Here is a 14,563-nt window from a genome sequence, read left to right on the forward strand (position 1 = left end):
ACTAAAATCAAAATACTAAATGCTACCTTATAAAGTATCGATTAATAGAGTCTTAGTATCATCTATTAAAAACTATTTGAAAAAAATCATAATTTAGTTCCTCCATTTTTTATGAAAAATAATTTAATACCTAAAATATATTTCAATAAACAAAATAGTTATTCTAATTAAAATTCACTGTTAGTCAATCATAATTAAAATAGATAACTCAAATCTAAGTGATTAAATTGTTATAAATAATAAAACTATGACTAAATTATAAAAAGTGAAATTTAATAGACTGAACTATTACTATTTTCAATAACAAACAGTGAACTTGTTTCTAAAAAAAAAGATAAATTGTAATTTTGTCATACACTAGGGACTAAATTATAAATTATCTAAAACTTAACTTACAATTGTGGGAAAATAATCATGAGACTACAACAGCATGAAATTAATAGCTTTGCCATTGGCAAATAACAACAACCATTTGCATTCCAGGTTGCAACATTCCTCTCAAATATTTCATCAAACACCTTAGGATCACTCTCCAAATTCACACTATGTACATATTCATTAATCAAAATGTCACAAGGCATGAATTTTCTAAGATGATTTCTGACAAACTTAAACTTGATTATCAAAAAATGGAGTTAATTTCTCATCAGCAGTATTCTTTTGAGAATACTTAATTGTAGATAGAGATGGTACAAGAAAGACAAGAGGCATTAAGAGAGGGATGCCGAGTAGAGAAAATGACGTCGTGTAAAGGGATAAAGAGAATTGAAGTGATGTGAGACCAAATGATAAGCTTTTAAATGAAAAAACATATAGGTTTTATTTTTATGTGGGTGCCATTTACTAAGAGACTGATAGCAACAGATCCACATATTTAATTGTGATTTTGGCACCATCACAATTTGTCAATACTTGAATGATTATTGTTGAAAGTAACCCACAGATGAATGTTTTATTGAGGCCAATTTGGTGCAAATAGATCCTAAAACTTTGTGCTTTTGGTCTTTAGTGTTATCTCACAAAATCTGGGTAATTTTTATATTTTTTTCTTTTTATTTCGGATTTTATTTCTATCGCTTAATTTTAATTTATTATTAAAAAATTCTAAATTTTAACTTTACAAAAATTTCTCTAACTTGTAATAACAGGTTTTCAAATTAAAAAATTTCTATAAGCCATAATTTGATATCTACAAATACAATTTTAATATTTTTTAGTGAAGGTAACGTCTCATTTTTAGGAAGCAAATCATTGCGATGACATTAATATTTTTGTGATAGATTCAAATAACAGTTAAAATAGCTGATGTTTTTTAAAAAAAAAATGTTAAAAGGTAATTTCATTATTTTTTTAATAGAGAGACTTTTTAATAATAAATTAAAATTAAAAAATGAAAGTGAAGCATAGAGTAAAGTTCAGGGACAAACAATAAAAATTACACCACAAAATCTCTCTCCCAAAGTTTTAATTTTTTTAATGTCAAGATGTAATAATGCAAATCCTTAGACAGAAAGATGATTAATTACACAGCAAAAATAGAAAAAGATATATTGAGATGTGATTGATGGTGATATGTCTCAACTATCGATGACAAAATAATTTAGCCTTCAATCAAGAATGATTAATGATTCCATTATTGATGCTAATCTAACAAGTTCTCTGCAATTAGCTAAATAATATCCACTCAGTCATCAAATTAAGACTTGGACTATGAATCAGAACTAGCAAGGTTTGAAGGGCATTCCTTAATTATTCTCTCTCCACCAGCTTTATGAATAGGTATTGGCCTTCACGGGTGTTGATTCTCTCTTTCTTTTTTCTACATGGCAATCTGTCCCACAAAAATTAAGTTCTACTCTTGAGGTCTTCACTTCACTTTTATATTTCCCATTTCTGTCTCTTTCTTTGTTCTGAACTGCAACATAAGCACCAATCATGCCTGCCCCTTCTTCTTCTCTCTGCCTTCTCCTCTCGCTATCATTTGTTTTCCCTTGCTTGCTCATTTTCTTGCCAATTTCTCTAGCAAAAACCATCAACACCACTCGCCCTCCCCGCCAGCTCTCCATTAACTACTATGCAAAAACCTGCCCTCAACTTGAGCAACTTGTTGGTTCAGTCACTTCCCAACAATTCAAAGAAACGCCAGTTTCAGGGCCAGCCACCATTCGCCTATTCTTCCATGACTGCTTTGTAGAAGTAATCTAAATTCTACACTACTGTTCATTATTTTTCCATACATGCACATTTCAGCCAAATTTGCCTCACATTTCAAGCAATTTCTACATTGCCATCTTAATTACCAGATATTAATTAGTTTTAGGCTTGCATTGAATGTATTTTTGTGTGGATTATTGAAGGGTTGTGATGCTTCAATCCTGATATCAACGAAGCCTGGAAGCATAGAGTTGGCAGAGAAGAATGCAGAGGATAATAAGGAGTTGAGAGTGGAGGGATTTGAGAGCATTAGAAAGGCTAAGGCCTTGGTGGAGAGCAAGTGCCCTGGTGTTGTTTCCTGTGCAGATATTCTTGCCATTGCTGCTAGAGATTATGTCCACCTGGTATGCCCCTAATTTTTCTCCTCTCTTATTTAACTATTTCAAACTCAAGATCTTATCGTTTTAGAAATCATTTCATTAAAACTTATTAGGGCAATTGGGTAGCAAAACTTCCTAATAAATGTGGAATACCAATGGCAACATAATCTATCGATATAATTCATATAGCAGACTTAGCTTCGAGTCTCTACTCTGTCAATCCTAAAAAGAAAATCCTGTGCGAATATATGTTGTGGTGCTCATAATGCTTCCAAAGTAGAAAGGTTGGGAGGAAGATTGATTTTGTCATTTCTGACAAGTATTTGTAACGCAACATACTCTTCTAAAAGGACAAGAAAGAATAAAAAATCAAAAGTCCATGTGATTTGAACAGCTAGGTTAAGGTGAGTGTGCTGGTTATTTTGTCCTTTGCTAGAACCAACTTCTCAATGAAAGTCAAGAATATTAATCAATTTGGGCCAAGGCTTTGAAGCACTAAATGCCTCATTCATTGGTAACATGATGAAGAGAAAACAAGTGGGTAAGAAGACAGACAATTTGACTTGTATTGGTTTTCTAAATGCCTCATTATTCATCGGTAACTTGATGTGGTCTACAAAACCCTCCTAAAGATTAATCTAAGTTTGAAGTCTTTGTTTTAAAATTTTTTATCAATCATAACCCAACTGGTTTTAGTTTTAAGTGTTGCAAGATTTTTGTTTAGTTTATCCTGAATCCATTTTTTAAGTTATATAGCCTCAAATCACAAGATACATTTGTGAATTTATCTAAAAAAAATATCTTACATGTTCTCTAAATTTTGTAACTCCTGGATTGAGGTTTTTCCCAAATCTACATATCTATATAAAGCAAGAAGGTATTCCTAATACTTTGTTACGTGACATTCTTTTTTATAATATTGTCAAACGTGACAGAATCTGATACGTGATATTTTTTTTTATAGTATTAGTACGTAATTAATATATGATATTCTCCTTCATAATATTATCGCGTGGCTAGTAATTATAATTTCTCATGATGGGAAATTATTGTATAATCCTGGTGCACCAGGTCAGAGGCATGATTTGGTGCACCATACTAAACATATAATAACATGTCAACTATAAAAAGGTGAGTTAGAATTTTATTATAAAAATAAAATAATTTTTTTGTCAAGTAATACATATAACGTGTCATATTATTGTTGGCTAGGTATACCACATCACTTGGTGACATGGTATACCAGGATTATTGTATAATTTTCCATAATGGAGTGCTCTAATTTCATATGTTACATTTGCATGGCACAGACAGGAGGACCTTACTACCAAGTGAAGAAAGGGAGATGGGATGGGAAAATATCAATGGCATCAAGGGTACCCTATAATCTTCCTCGTGCAAATTCAACCATTGATCAGTTATTGAATCTTTTTAATTCCAAAGGATTAACACCAGAAGACCTAGTGGTGCTTTCAGGTGCACATACAATTGGTTTTGCCCATTGTAAGCATTTTATTAGCCGCCTCTACAATTATCATGGCACCAAGCAGCCCGACCCCGTTATTGATCCAAGGCTCTTAAAAGAACTAAGAATGTCCTGCCCACAATTTGGGGGAAATCAAGACATTGTAGCACCATTTGATGTTACCACTCCATTCTTGTTTGATCATGCTTATTATGGGAATTTAGAGGCTAAATTGGGCTTGTTGGCCTCTGACCAAGCCCTGTTTTTGGACCCACGAACCAAGACCCTGGTTCAGCAGCTAGGAATGGATAAGCAAAAATTCTTCCAAGCATTTTCACAAGCAATGGATAGAATGGGCTCCATTGGTGTGAAAAGGGGAAGAAAACATGGAGAAAAGAGAAAAGATTGTAGTATACATGCGACATAGCTAATTAATGAGAAGATGTTTGGAAAAAATCAATTGGACCCCTAATTTATGTTTAATATATTACTGGGCTCATTAATTTGATTTAAATCTATCCATTACACAATTTGATTGGTTCAATCATCAGCCCAACGGTTAAACCAACCATTCTGTAAAGATAATCTAACTCTAAACGGCAAGTCGTCTTATTCAAGACGAATGATTTGTTTTGTTCCTTGCGAATACGAAGCGATAAATTGTCCGCAAACGACAGGTCCCGCTTTTCAACCATGAAACGACACGTAGTCTTTCCGTTGAAAAATAGCTGGGCCTTTTTTTGTTTTTTTTAACGATTTTCATAGGTCGTCCAAATGAACTACTGCTGCCTCTCCACTCTTCCGTCCTGGACAACTTTACGCTCCGTTAACAGCCACTGCCACGCCCCAGCCGCCGCGGCCACCGCCACCGGCAGCTTTGCTACTAACAGAACAAGGTTTCAAATTAGAGCCATGAGAGCTGTCGTCCAGCGAGTTACCTCTGCCAGCGTCGAGGTCCCCTTCTTAAACCTCTCTTCCTGCTTTTTATCCTATGTTTGCCGGACGATGATAGTAGAATACTTTATTTGCAGGTCGAAGGCCGTGTGGTATCGGACATTGGGCCAGGCCTTCTCGTCTTTGTCGGCCTCCACGAGTCCGACACCGATTCTGATGCCGATTATATGTAAAAAAATTTCCAAATTTTCTACCCCTACTGATATAAATTAAAGTGTGTTTATTATAATTGATATGTATAAATAAAACTGTGCAGATGCCGGAAGGTATTAAATATGAGATTGTTCCCAAATGAAACTACTGGAAGAGGCTGGGACCAGAATGTAATTTCCTCTTACACTCTCTCTTTAAATACCCATATATTGCAAATGTAATATGTTTTGGGTTTAATTAGAGTGGATTTCATTTGCATCTGAGCAGGTTATGCAGAAAAATTATGGAGTTTTGCTAGGTATTTGGTGACATTTCAGACATAGAGAACTTAGATCTCTATGCTATTTTTCATATTGATGTTGTTTCGCTTAATTGATTATATTTCATAAGTTTGATTTCCAATTAATGTTAGTGTATCTTTATTGGAAAAAAAAATTGAATTTCTTTTGGTTTTTGTAATGAATGGCTTTATTTATTTTTAATGCTAATGCTATTTGATTATGACAGTGAGTCAGTTTACATTGTATGGAATCTTGAAGGGAAACAAGCCAGACTTCCATGTAGCGATGCCACCCCAGAAAGCAAAACCATTCTATGATTCATTAGTCGAAAAATTTAGGAAATCATACAGGCCAGATGCCATAAAAGGTACCCTCATCCTTTTGATTGTCATGTGTAATCACATTGGTGTTGTACTTGCCTAATACATAAGGAAATATGAGTGAGACAGAACTTCTATTGTTGTTAATTTCACCATGCCATTTGATACTAATTAATCAAGACATTTCTGTGAATTCTTTATTACTATGTTTCTGGATCATGGAAAGACATGGTTTGTTGCAACATGATTGGCATCCTATGTGTTTCATCATCTTTTATTGCTGCAATTGCTTAAAAATTGAATTTTTTTCTCCATTTATGTTTTTAATTCTGTTTCACTATCACCCTATATTTAAGCAAGATTGTATCTGCAGAGGTTAAATTATTTACAATTTAGTTTGATTACTACCTCTTGGATTAATTTTTGAAGTCTTGTAGCTGAAATACATGGAATTTTTTAATGAATCTTATGACATTTCTGCTTGTGCAAATATTTAGAATGCTAGAACTTGTGGATAGCTGGAGATAGAAGACATGCTCTTGACGTAGTTGTATCTCTGCTGGAAATGTCAAAGTTTGATAGATAATTGTATGATACAATTCATATGGAAATGACTTCTTGCTTCTGTCTTTCTTAACGCTTGAAAATCTTGTCTTCTATTTTTTGTTTTGACTTATTTTCCTATTTTTTTGTTCAGATGGTGTATTTGGAGCAATGATGAAGGTAAGGCCAGTAGGCCGCCATGTTAAGTTCGTGGCCTGTTCTTTTCAGTTTTCTCTCACACCACCTGATTGAGTCTTTTATTTCGTAAGATCATTTCCCTCACTTTGATACTAATGGATTTTGTGCAAGGTTAATCTAGCTAACGATGGACCAATAACAATGCAGCTTGACTCACTACAATCATCCAAGTGAGTACAACCAGCCACAATTATCATAACCCAACGTAGGTCAGGTTCTTTTTGTGATTAGAGCTCATATGAATTGAGCTTCATTAACAAATAGTTGTTAAACCTGTTTCAGGAACGCAAACGGGGCAGAAGAACCATAAATTGGTCATGTGGCATTTTCATCGACATCTGCATAGCCACATGTTCTGAACTTTTGAGATGATAGAGTACAAAACAATTTCTAATTTAAGTTGAAGCTGTCTTTAGTTTGCAATTATTTCAATTCTACTGGAGTAAGATCTTCCTGCCAATTCCGCCTGGCAGAAAAATGCAGCAGAGGCTTTATCTAAATCTTTTCTCTTCTTATACGGCTAAAGATTTAACTGGACAAGATTGCCAGTCAATAATGATTATCATAGTAACCAAGTTTTATACTTGCTCTTGTTTCAAAGATCATTTCTTTCTCTCTTCTTGAGGTACATCGAATGCTATGACTAGCTCATTTCTGCAAACACAAAGAAGGCTACTGACCATCATTTTGAGGGAATTATTCCGCATCATAGGTAACTACTTTCCCTTGATGATGTAATATAATATCAGACCAAAGACTGAAGCAGATCTGGATTTTCCAATGACACTTCAAAATGAGGCTTTAGAAAGTTTTATAATTCATGCGGATTTGATATACAAAATTACACTAATTTGTAAGTACATATACACCCTCAAATTGGAACTTGAAAGCACTAGTAATTTTATTTACATGGCCTACTGGAGCAAGCGGAATGATAAGGCAGCCCTGGGCAAAAAGGTTTCACTTAATCTGTAATATCTACGTCAAGGCCTAGGCAAAAAAGGATAGAAAGAAACCAGCAATCTTGCCTGCATAAACAATGACCATCGGTTACAATGGTATGGCCTCCGTGCAAAATGCAATACAAGACGTCTCAAGTATTTGCCATTTGGCTTCAAATAAGGTAAAGCAAAGAGAAGGGAAGAATGTAAGTAGAAACATCATCCTTTCTACAATGAACTTTACAAGCGCTCTAAAGAAACACGCACATGCAGTCGAAGTTTGAAAATGTTACCTGCATCATCCAGAAACGAGCTCCTATGACTTTATTGAGAGGATATTTGCTGCTGTAAATATTGCTTCTTTTCCAAAAGGCAAAATCTCCTTGCTGCTGCATCATGACGTGAAATAAAATTTTATAAACGTTTAAACTTGATTAAAAATGGGGTAAAAAGAAAATTAATATGGAAAATAACCACTAAGAGTAAAATTTATTACACATAAAGCCATGCTGCTTGTGCAAAACTTGCTTAATTATGTGCAAGTAGAAGTTGCTAAACAAAGTTATTAAGAAGAAATAGTTGTGAAGTCTTACTCATTTATTCTTTTCAAATTACTAAACGCAGAGATTACGTTCTCACATATTTCCACAAGAGAGTCGCTTCTCACTTTATCAAAATCAAAGATGCCTTCAGCTTCTTGTTGAGATGGTTGTATTGACAAATAAGCCTAAAAAAGAATTCACTTGTTTAAGCAAATTAAAATTAGTAATAGGGCAGGAGCTGTCAATCCCCATAAATTTCACTTTGTATAACACCAATTTAAATTATAATCTAATCTCCGCACTTTGAAATTCCCATATCACAATGTTCCTACTGTTGAAGTTTACAAATTATCTACCGATAATATGAATCCACAATTCCGTTGGTACTTTCTCAATGAAGTTTCTTTATTTTCTTTGCCTCTTATGTTGATATATGACACTAGGTAAAATCACCAACGACCAATAATACACTAACAGGGATCAATAATCCTTTCAGAAATCCTAGAGCTTGTGTCCTCATAACCAGATTGGATCCCAAATTTATTTTATATCCTTGTGGTTTAGGAAGACAATGTGAGATGATAGGAGATTCCCACTTCAAAGTAGCCAACTCTTTGATCAGCTAGAGCTATCAATTTAACAAACACAGACTTAATTTCAACAATTGCACTACGAAAAGAACTTTGCACCCACGTAAATACCTCTCCAAAGTTACTCTTATAGAAAAACAGCATTCATCATAGACATAACATTAAATTTCAAGGCATGAATGTATACTGAGAGGGTTAGTAACAATCACCTGAAAAGCATGTGCCAAAAGTATCTGAACTACATCTATACTGATCTTTTTAGTAATGTTCTTGGTGCTAGTGATGTTTGAAAAGCCCTTCAAAACCCCAGTGAAAGTCCCATCATCTTCTGTTGGACCATTAGACCTCCGAGTGCGAACAGAAGGCTGCAAAATAAAATGTATGCAGTGCTTGATAATCCATTTTAAGCTCTTACATTGAAAATGTTCAACACTTTTGAAGTTTGATAGCATTTATTTTTGAGCTCATCTTTTGATTGTGTTTGATATAGCAATAACAACTCATGTACCTTAGCAACGTATTTTGAAAAAAACTGCAAAATGATTTCCAACTTCCATTTTGGTTCATTAAAAATCTGCAAGTCATTCCAATAATTAGCATAAGAATATCCTGATCAGCTTCATCCAACTACTCATGAAAATAATTGTTTTAAAAAAAATTAGAACTTTGAATCACCTAAACCCAAGAACAAGAGCCTTAAGAAATTAAAAGAGAATTCTTATCATGTGACACGTTAACAAGAACATGAAAGCCATTTAGAACAACCATTTTGTTAAAACTACATAAAAGAAGAGGCAAGTTATCAAACATTAATAGACATTGGCAATCCTTATAAAAACCCCAATGTCATCAACAGTTAAAAGGAAAAGTTGTGTTGGTTATAGTGAACTATGACTAGGTCATGATTGATTCCAAAGCCACTGAGCCAGAATAAAAGTAGCAGGTGTCCATGCCTTATGTAAATTTTCCACACAATGCATATTCCTGTGCCTGCATGTGTGTGTGGGAGGGAGAGGAGGGAGTTTAGAAACTAAAAAAGATCAAGATAAATACCTCAAAAAATTGGGAAAGCATATCTCTATCATAAGTCAACTCATCTAGAATTATCTCAACCAGAGGGGTTCTGAAACAAATCCCAGAAATCCATCTTAAGTAACAAACCAATGATTAAGAAACCTCATTATATTAAGAGGACAAGTAAATACCTCACACCATCAACTCTGGTGGTACAACCTTGGGCATCTGCTTTCTTTCTCGACACATCAAGCTCCATAATCTGAAAATGTCATCATCATTATAATTTATAAAAAAGATGATTAGATGATTTTAGAATACCCTTAACTGAACAACATTTCTAGCAACTTACAATTGTCAGAAGCTTCTGAATAGCAGTACAAGTGCTGCTTCTCACTTCAGGTATAGCAATTGCTATAGCAGGATTAACATTTTGAGATGGATTTGCCACAGAACTATCAGAAGGTTTCGGATCACTCAATTCAGAAGAAAATTGACAAAGTCCACACATAATGGACAAGCAATCCTTCATTAGAGATTTGTAGTTTACTCTTCTTGAACTCTGCCAAATCAATGGAAGACCAACATCACATATGTTACCATTTAATGGGAAAAGAATGCCTCAACATGTAACTGAAAAAAATCCTAAATAAAAGTAAAAGAATGATTTGAATCTCGTGATGTAATACAGCAGTTAATGACTACACTTATCACAATTCAAAAGGTAAATGGTCTATTGCAGTGGAAGGCTTAGAAGGTGGAAATATACCAGAAGCATGCAGAGCAAGGACTCTCTTAGAAGCATCCAATTCATGGTTTCTGGAATGCAACAATAAGCTGTTTAAATCTTCTAATGCTGAAAAGCAAAATAATGAGATATATCATCTACTCTTACCTTTATAAGCTTTGTTACGTGGTACAAAATCTCCTTCAAGGACATTGATAAGATAATGAAACAGCAACATCTTCCCCAGGGACTGAAACAAAATCATGCAAGAGCCACATTCAACAAAGTGACTAAACAAGGAGGTAGTAACAAGTTTAGGTCTCCCATTGGGACACAGAAGGCATGGTACACCTTTGTACTTGTTAAGTGCAAAGGATAGGTATACTAACCCTTATTTCCAATGTTTGAAGGCCTTTTTCATTGACAATTTCAACAAGATCCTGTATTAACAGATGGAAAACCTGAAAGTGGCACAAACAATCAAATGAAAAATAATATTGCAATTCATAAGCGAAAAATACCAATATTCACGTACAAATAACTGTAAAGAATTTATTGAGAGCCAGGAACATTACTCATTGCTGGAATCTTAGGGCAACAAGAAAAAACCACAGTTTTTAATCATGAACCTATATGCAATAAAACTCTATCCCCCATGCCATCTACTCCCCCTAATGGCAATAACAGAGAATAAGATGTAAAACATAAAAAGTGATCACATAACAGTAGAGAAGTTTAATTATAAACGAAGTTTACCAACACTCACATATAGGACAAGAAGTAAATGCCCATTCCTTGGAGGAAACATGTAAACAAAATTCATATCGAGTTGCAATTCATAGGAAATATATGATGATTCAGATTTCAGACTTAATATTAAAGTTGGCCAAAGCATATCCAACTCACCGATGAGTCAAATGTTCCACCAGAGCTTTTTCCAGCAGATTCTTTTTCGCCATAAGTAATATCCAAATTAAAAACAAATGGCGACCAAGCCTAATAGGCAACCAAAATCAAAGGTAGGATCTATTACCATCAACACAAAGAAGCATAGAACTTAAAATACAACAGTAAAAAAAAAGAAAAGGGCAAAAGACTTGATGCCTCTTCAACCACCACTAGCTCAGATGACCCTGATGCGCCTGTATTTGATAAATAAACTCGTGGGAAACGCTATGGATAAACAAACCACAAAAGAACAAAAGAAAATATCTCAAAGGGAGTAGTTAGAATCCTCAAAGCATAAGAAGTTTCAAATATAAATTGGATTGAATTAGCAAGAGTAACAGAAGAAAAGCCATGAAGCACCTCATCTAGCTCATTCAAAAGCCGAAAACTTTCCATAATCAATTCCAGAGACTTCCCTACCCTCATAATTTGGAAAACGGCCTCGTACATTTTGCTGCACAACCCAAATTTAATATCAATAGTCAATGCAATTATCAGATCAAATCCGCAATAATTATGCCATATGCATCCATTTCAGCAACTAGAAAAATAATTTAAAAATTACTTGGTTGGAGGAGCTCCATCATCCCGATCAATAGAAGCAGCGCGAACAGCTTCTATAAAAGCAATCCCTGTGCGCGATTCATAAACAAATAATAATAATAGTAATAATAATAATAATAACAACAACAAAAGAAATTTTTTCTTTTCCTTGGTTTTCGTATAGTTTTTTGGGAGCAAAACAGAGAGATCAAAGAGATGAAAAGGCGAAACTACGTACTGTCGTCGTTGGCGTCTTGAGTGTCTTTGGAATCGGTGGCGTCGAGGATAGCTAAAACGTTCTCTTCGATGCCTCCCCTGGCACTGCCGCATCTTCTACCGTTGATAGAGTCTTCCATTTTCTCCTTTTCCTTTGAAACCCTAAGTTTTGGCGTTTTATAATTTGTACCGTAAAACTACAAATCCTTGACATGACCGCGAAATATTTTTGTAATTTCCCGCCTAAATCTCTCATTTTGATAAATTAAGGCTAGGAATTGTATGCAAACAGGATTGGTATGAACTTCAGGAAATGGTAGAATCATTCTACTCTGGACAGGTGAAAGGAAAATTTGAAAAAAAAACTTCCGTTGCCGGGAATCGAACCCGGGTCTCTCGGGTGAGAGCCGAGTATCCTGACCGACTAGACTACAACGGACGCTTGCAATTTGAATTCTAATGTTAGGGTTTTGAAAATTCCAATTTCCCCAATAGTCGGGGTTAATTATATTTTAAGAAAATATTAATCTCAAATTTATAATAAATTTACATAAATTAACTTACTACTTTTGATCAACTTGATTAAATTTGTGACATTTTTACATCAATTTAAAACAACTGCAAATATAAGTCAGGTTGGAAAAGTTCTCTTCTTTTATCCTTTAGATTTTTTTATTAGGCAGCTATCAATGAGTCATCAGTGAATACCCTTAAATTTTTTATTTTTTTACCTTATTATTTTTATTAGTATTTTTAATAAATTTTCATATTTGTACTGATTTGAAACATATCTTCATTTTTCTTCCCAGATTTACATTCGTAAGGATAAGTATGAGATTTTCTTCGAATTAAATTTATGTGAATTGTTAAATTCTTTTAATTTAAGATTTTAAATCTTTAAGTGTGAATTTTAATAATGCAATCTATTTCTTCATTGATAATTGAGGGTCTAATATATCTAAGGATGAGCATTTGGTTCAAATTAAATCAAACCGAATTAAATTATAAAAATCGAATTTTAAATTTTAGAGACCGAACCAAATTGAATTGGGTGAAAAATTGAATCGAACCAAACCGTTCTATTTCAATTAGATTCAGTTTAAATCGATCGGTTTTATTTTTTTATTGATTTTTTAATTTAGATTTGATTTTCAAGTTATTTGGTCTAATTTTAACTTTGATTTGAACCTAATAATCATTAATCAATGAAATTAAACAATTAATATATATATATATATATATATAATTAAATATAATTCATAAAAATTACTATGCTGTTTTGGTTTGATTTAATCGATTTTTTTCTCTTCAAAATCAAATCGAACCAAAATAACCGAAATTTTTATAATATAAAACAGAACCAAACTAACTAAATTTTAAAACCGAACCGATTGAATCGAATTGACTCTGTTCGATTTAATTTTTCAATCTAAACCGAATTCTGCTAAGCCCTAAATATATCATGTGAGTTATAAAGGTAACAAATTTTCAAATTTATTGTCCAAAATTAAAAATGACCATTTACTAACTGGATTCTACAATACACAATTTATCTCTTAACATAAAACTTTAATTATATTTATTTATATTTTTTTCCTTTTATAAAAATATTATAATGTTCTCGTTAATAAATCATCAAATTTTATTTTTTCAAAAAAAACTGCAATTTTTCGCTCTGTTAGAATCTTATTGTTGTGTTTTTTTTTTTTTAACATTATTGACGTGTTCTTAATTCTTTTAAGGACAATAAATTTTTAATATGGTGAAAATATTTTATTGCAATCCTTTTTTGTTGTACCAAATTTACATATACTTTATACAATATGATACGTACTTAATTTAAATTAAAATTTTTTATTATTGCAGATGAATTTATATATAGTTTAAAAAAATAATAATAATCAACAACGTTACTTCAATCGGTAAAAACTAAAGCTTCCTTTTCTTACTAATGAAAATGAAGGTTGGATTTCATTAGAATCACTCATAATTACTAACTTGATAGAGGAAAGCGAGTTTTAAAAATAATTTAGTGTCTGTTTTACATTGAAATTTGAAGGGTTAAAATTATTTTTTTAAATAAAAGCACTATTTTAAATGTTATTGAAAAAAATAGTTTGAAAAAAAATTTATTATTTTAATATTTTTATTACTAAAATTTATTAAATTTAATTTTAAATTATTTTTTAATACTTTCTGACTAATATATTTAAAAAAATAATTTTTTCAATAACAATTTCAATAGTAATATCAAACAAGCCCTTAAAAAAGAGATTCACTCTTAATATACAAAAACTGATAGAAAATATCTCTAATCATCCTTTTGAATTGGTTTTTCATCAACAACTTACATGAATTATTGATACCTATAGAAAAAATGGTCAAAGCTCAATTTCATCCCAAAAGCTAATTCAATGGAAGAAGGTTTATTGATTAAAATAATATTAAATGAGATATATGATAAAAATTTAAAAATTAAATAAAAATAATATAATAAAATATTTAATTAAATTAATTATAAATATTAAAATAAAAAATTAAGTCTCCTAATTTTTTTTTAATTTATAAACTTAATTTATAAATAAAAAATTATT

General features: G+C 32.5%; 3 protein-coding genes and 1 non-coding gene across 20 annotated transcripts; 2 read left to right on the forward strand and 2 right to left on the reverse strand.

The window, feature by feature from the left end:
- Positions 1-1,762: 1,762 nt before the first annotated feature.
- On the forward strand, positions 1,763-4,507 carry LOC110638230 (peroxidase 19). The gene is made up of 3 exons (XM_021788713.2): positions 1,763-2,196; positions 2,358-2,558; positions 3,845-4,507. The coding sequence occupies exons 1-3, from the start codon at positions 1,936-1,938 to the stop codon at positions 4,424-4,426; spliced, it is 1,044 nt and encodes a 347-aa protein (XP_021644405.2). The 5' UTR covers positions 1,763-1,935; the 3' UTR covers positions 4,427-4,507.
- A 239-nt stretch (positions 4,508-4,746) lies between these two features.
- On the forward strand, positions 4,747-7,031 carry LOC110638231 (uncharacterized). Of its 4 annotated transcripts, none has more exons than XR_002491650.2 (8): positions 4,747-4,953; positions 5,031-5,122; positions 5,210-5,276; positions 5,374-5,404; positions 5,614-5,754; positions 6,405-6,430; positions 6,570-6,653; positions 6,731-7,031. XR_002491650.2 is itself a non-coding variant. In XM_021788715.2 (8 exons), the coding sequence occupies exons 1-7, from the start codon at positions 4,774-4,776 to the stop codon at positions 6,620-6,622; spliced, it is 600 nt and encodes a 199-aa protein (XP_021644407.2). In that variant the 5' UTR covers positions 4,747-4,773; the 3' UTR covers positions 6,623-6,653; positions 6,731-7,031. The 4 variants fall into 4 exon arrangements, 3 of the variants coding, with proteins under 3 accessions (XP_021644407.2, XP_021644408.2, XP_021644406.2); XM_021788715.2 differs by having other exon boundaries at positions 6,560-6,653; XM_021788716.2 differs by having other exon boundaries at positions 6,570-6,618.
- A 198-nt stretch (positions 7,032-7,229) lies between these two features.
- On the reverse strand, positions 7,230-12,331 carry LOC131168714 (negative regulator of systemic acquired resistance SNI1). 14 transcript variants are annotated; one of them, XM_058130236.1, is made up of 16 exons: positions 11,992-12,319; positions 11,776-11,842; positions 11,571-11,664; positions 11,367-11,435; positions 11,169-11,258; positions 10,652-10,723; positions 10,431-10,512; positions 10,305-10,354; positions 9,888-10,097; positions 9,727-9,797; positions 9,575-9,644; positions 9,030-9,095; positions 8,731-8,886; positions 8,029-8,116; positions 7,683-7,775; positions 7,230-7,476 (listed from the first exon to the last, which is right to left on the reverse strand). In XM_058130236.1, the coding sequence occupies exons 1-15, from the start codon at positions 12,107-12,109 to the stop codon at positions 7,714-7,716; spliced, it is 1,365 nt and encodes a 454-aa protein (XP_057986219.1). In that variant the 5' UTR covers positions 12,110-12,319; the 3' UTR covers positions 7,230-7,476; positions 7,683-7,713. The 14 variants fall into 14 exon arrangements, with proteins under 14 accessions (XP_057986219.1, XP_057986217.1, XP_057986214.1 ...); XM_058130234.1 differs by having other exon boundaries at positions 7,683-7,778; XM_058130231.1 differs by having other exon boundaries at positions 7,983-8,116; positions 11,992-12,317.
- A 4-nt stretch (positions 12,332-12,335) lies between these two features.
- TRNAE-CUC (transfer RNA glutamic acid (anticodon CUC)) lies at positions 12,336-12,408 on the reverse strand. Its single transcript has one exon. It is a non-coding gene; the product is annotated as a tRNA-Glu (tRNA).
- Between the last annotated feature and the right edge of the window lie 2,155 nt (positions 12,409-14,563).

This window comes from Hevea brasiliensis, chromosome 11 (genome assembly GCF_030052815.1).
Source record: "Hevea brasiliensis isolate MT/VB/25A 57/8 chromosome 11, ASM3005281v1, whole genome shotgun sequence".
Lineage (NCBI taxonomy): Eukaryota > Viridiplantae > Streptophyta > Magnoliopsida > Malpighiales > Euphorbiaceae > Hevea > Hevea brasiliensis.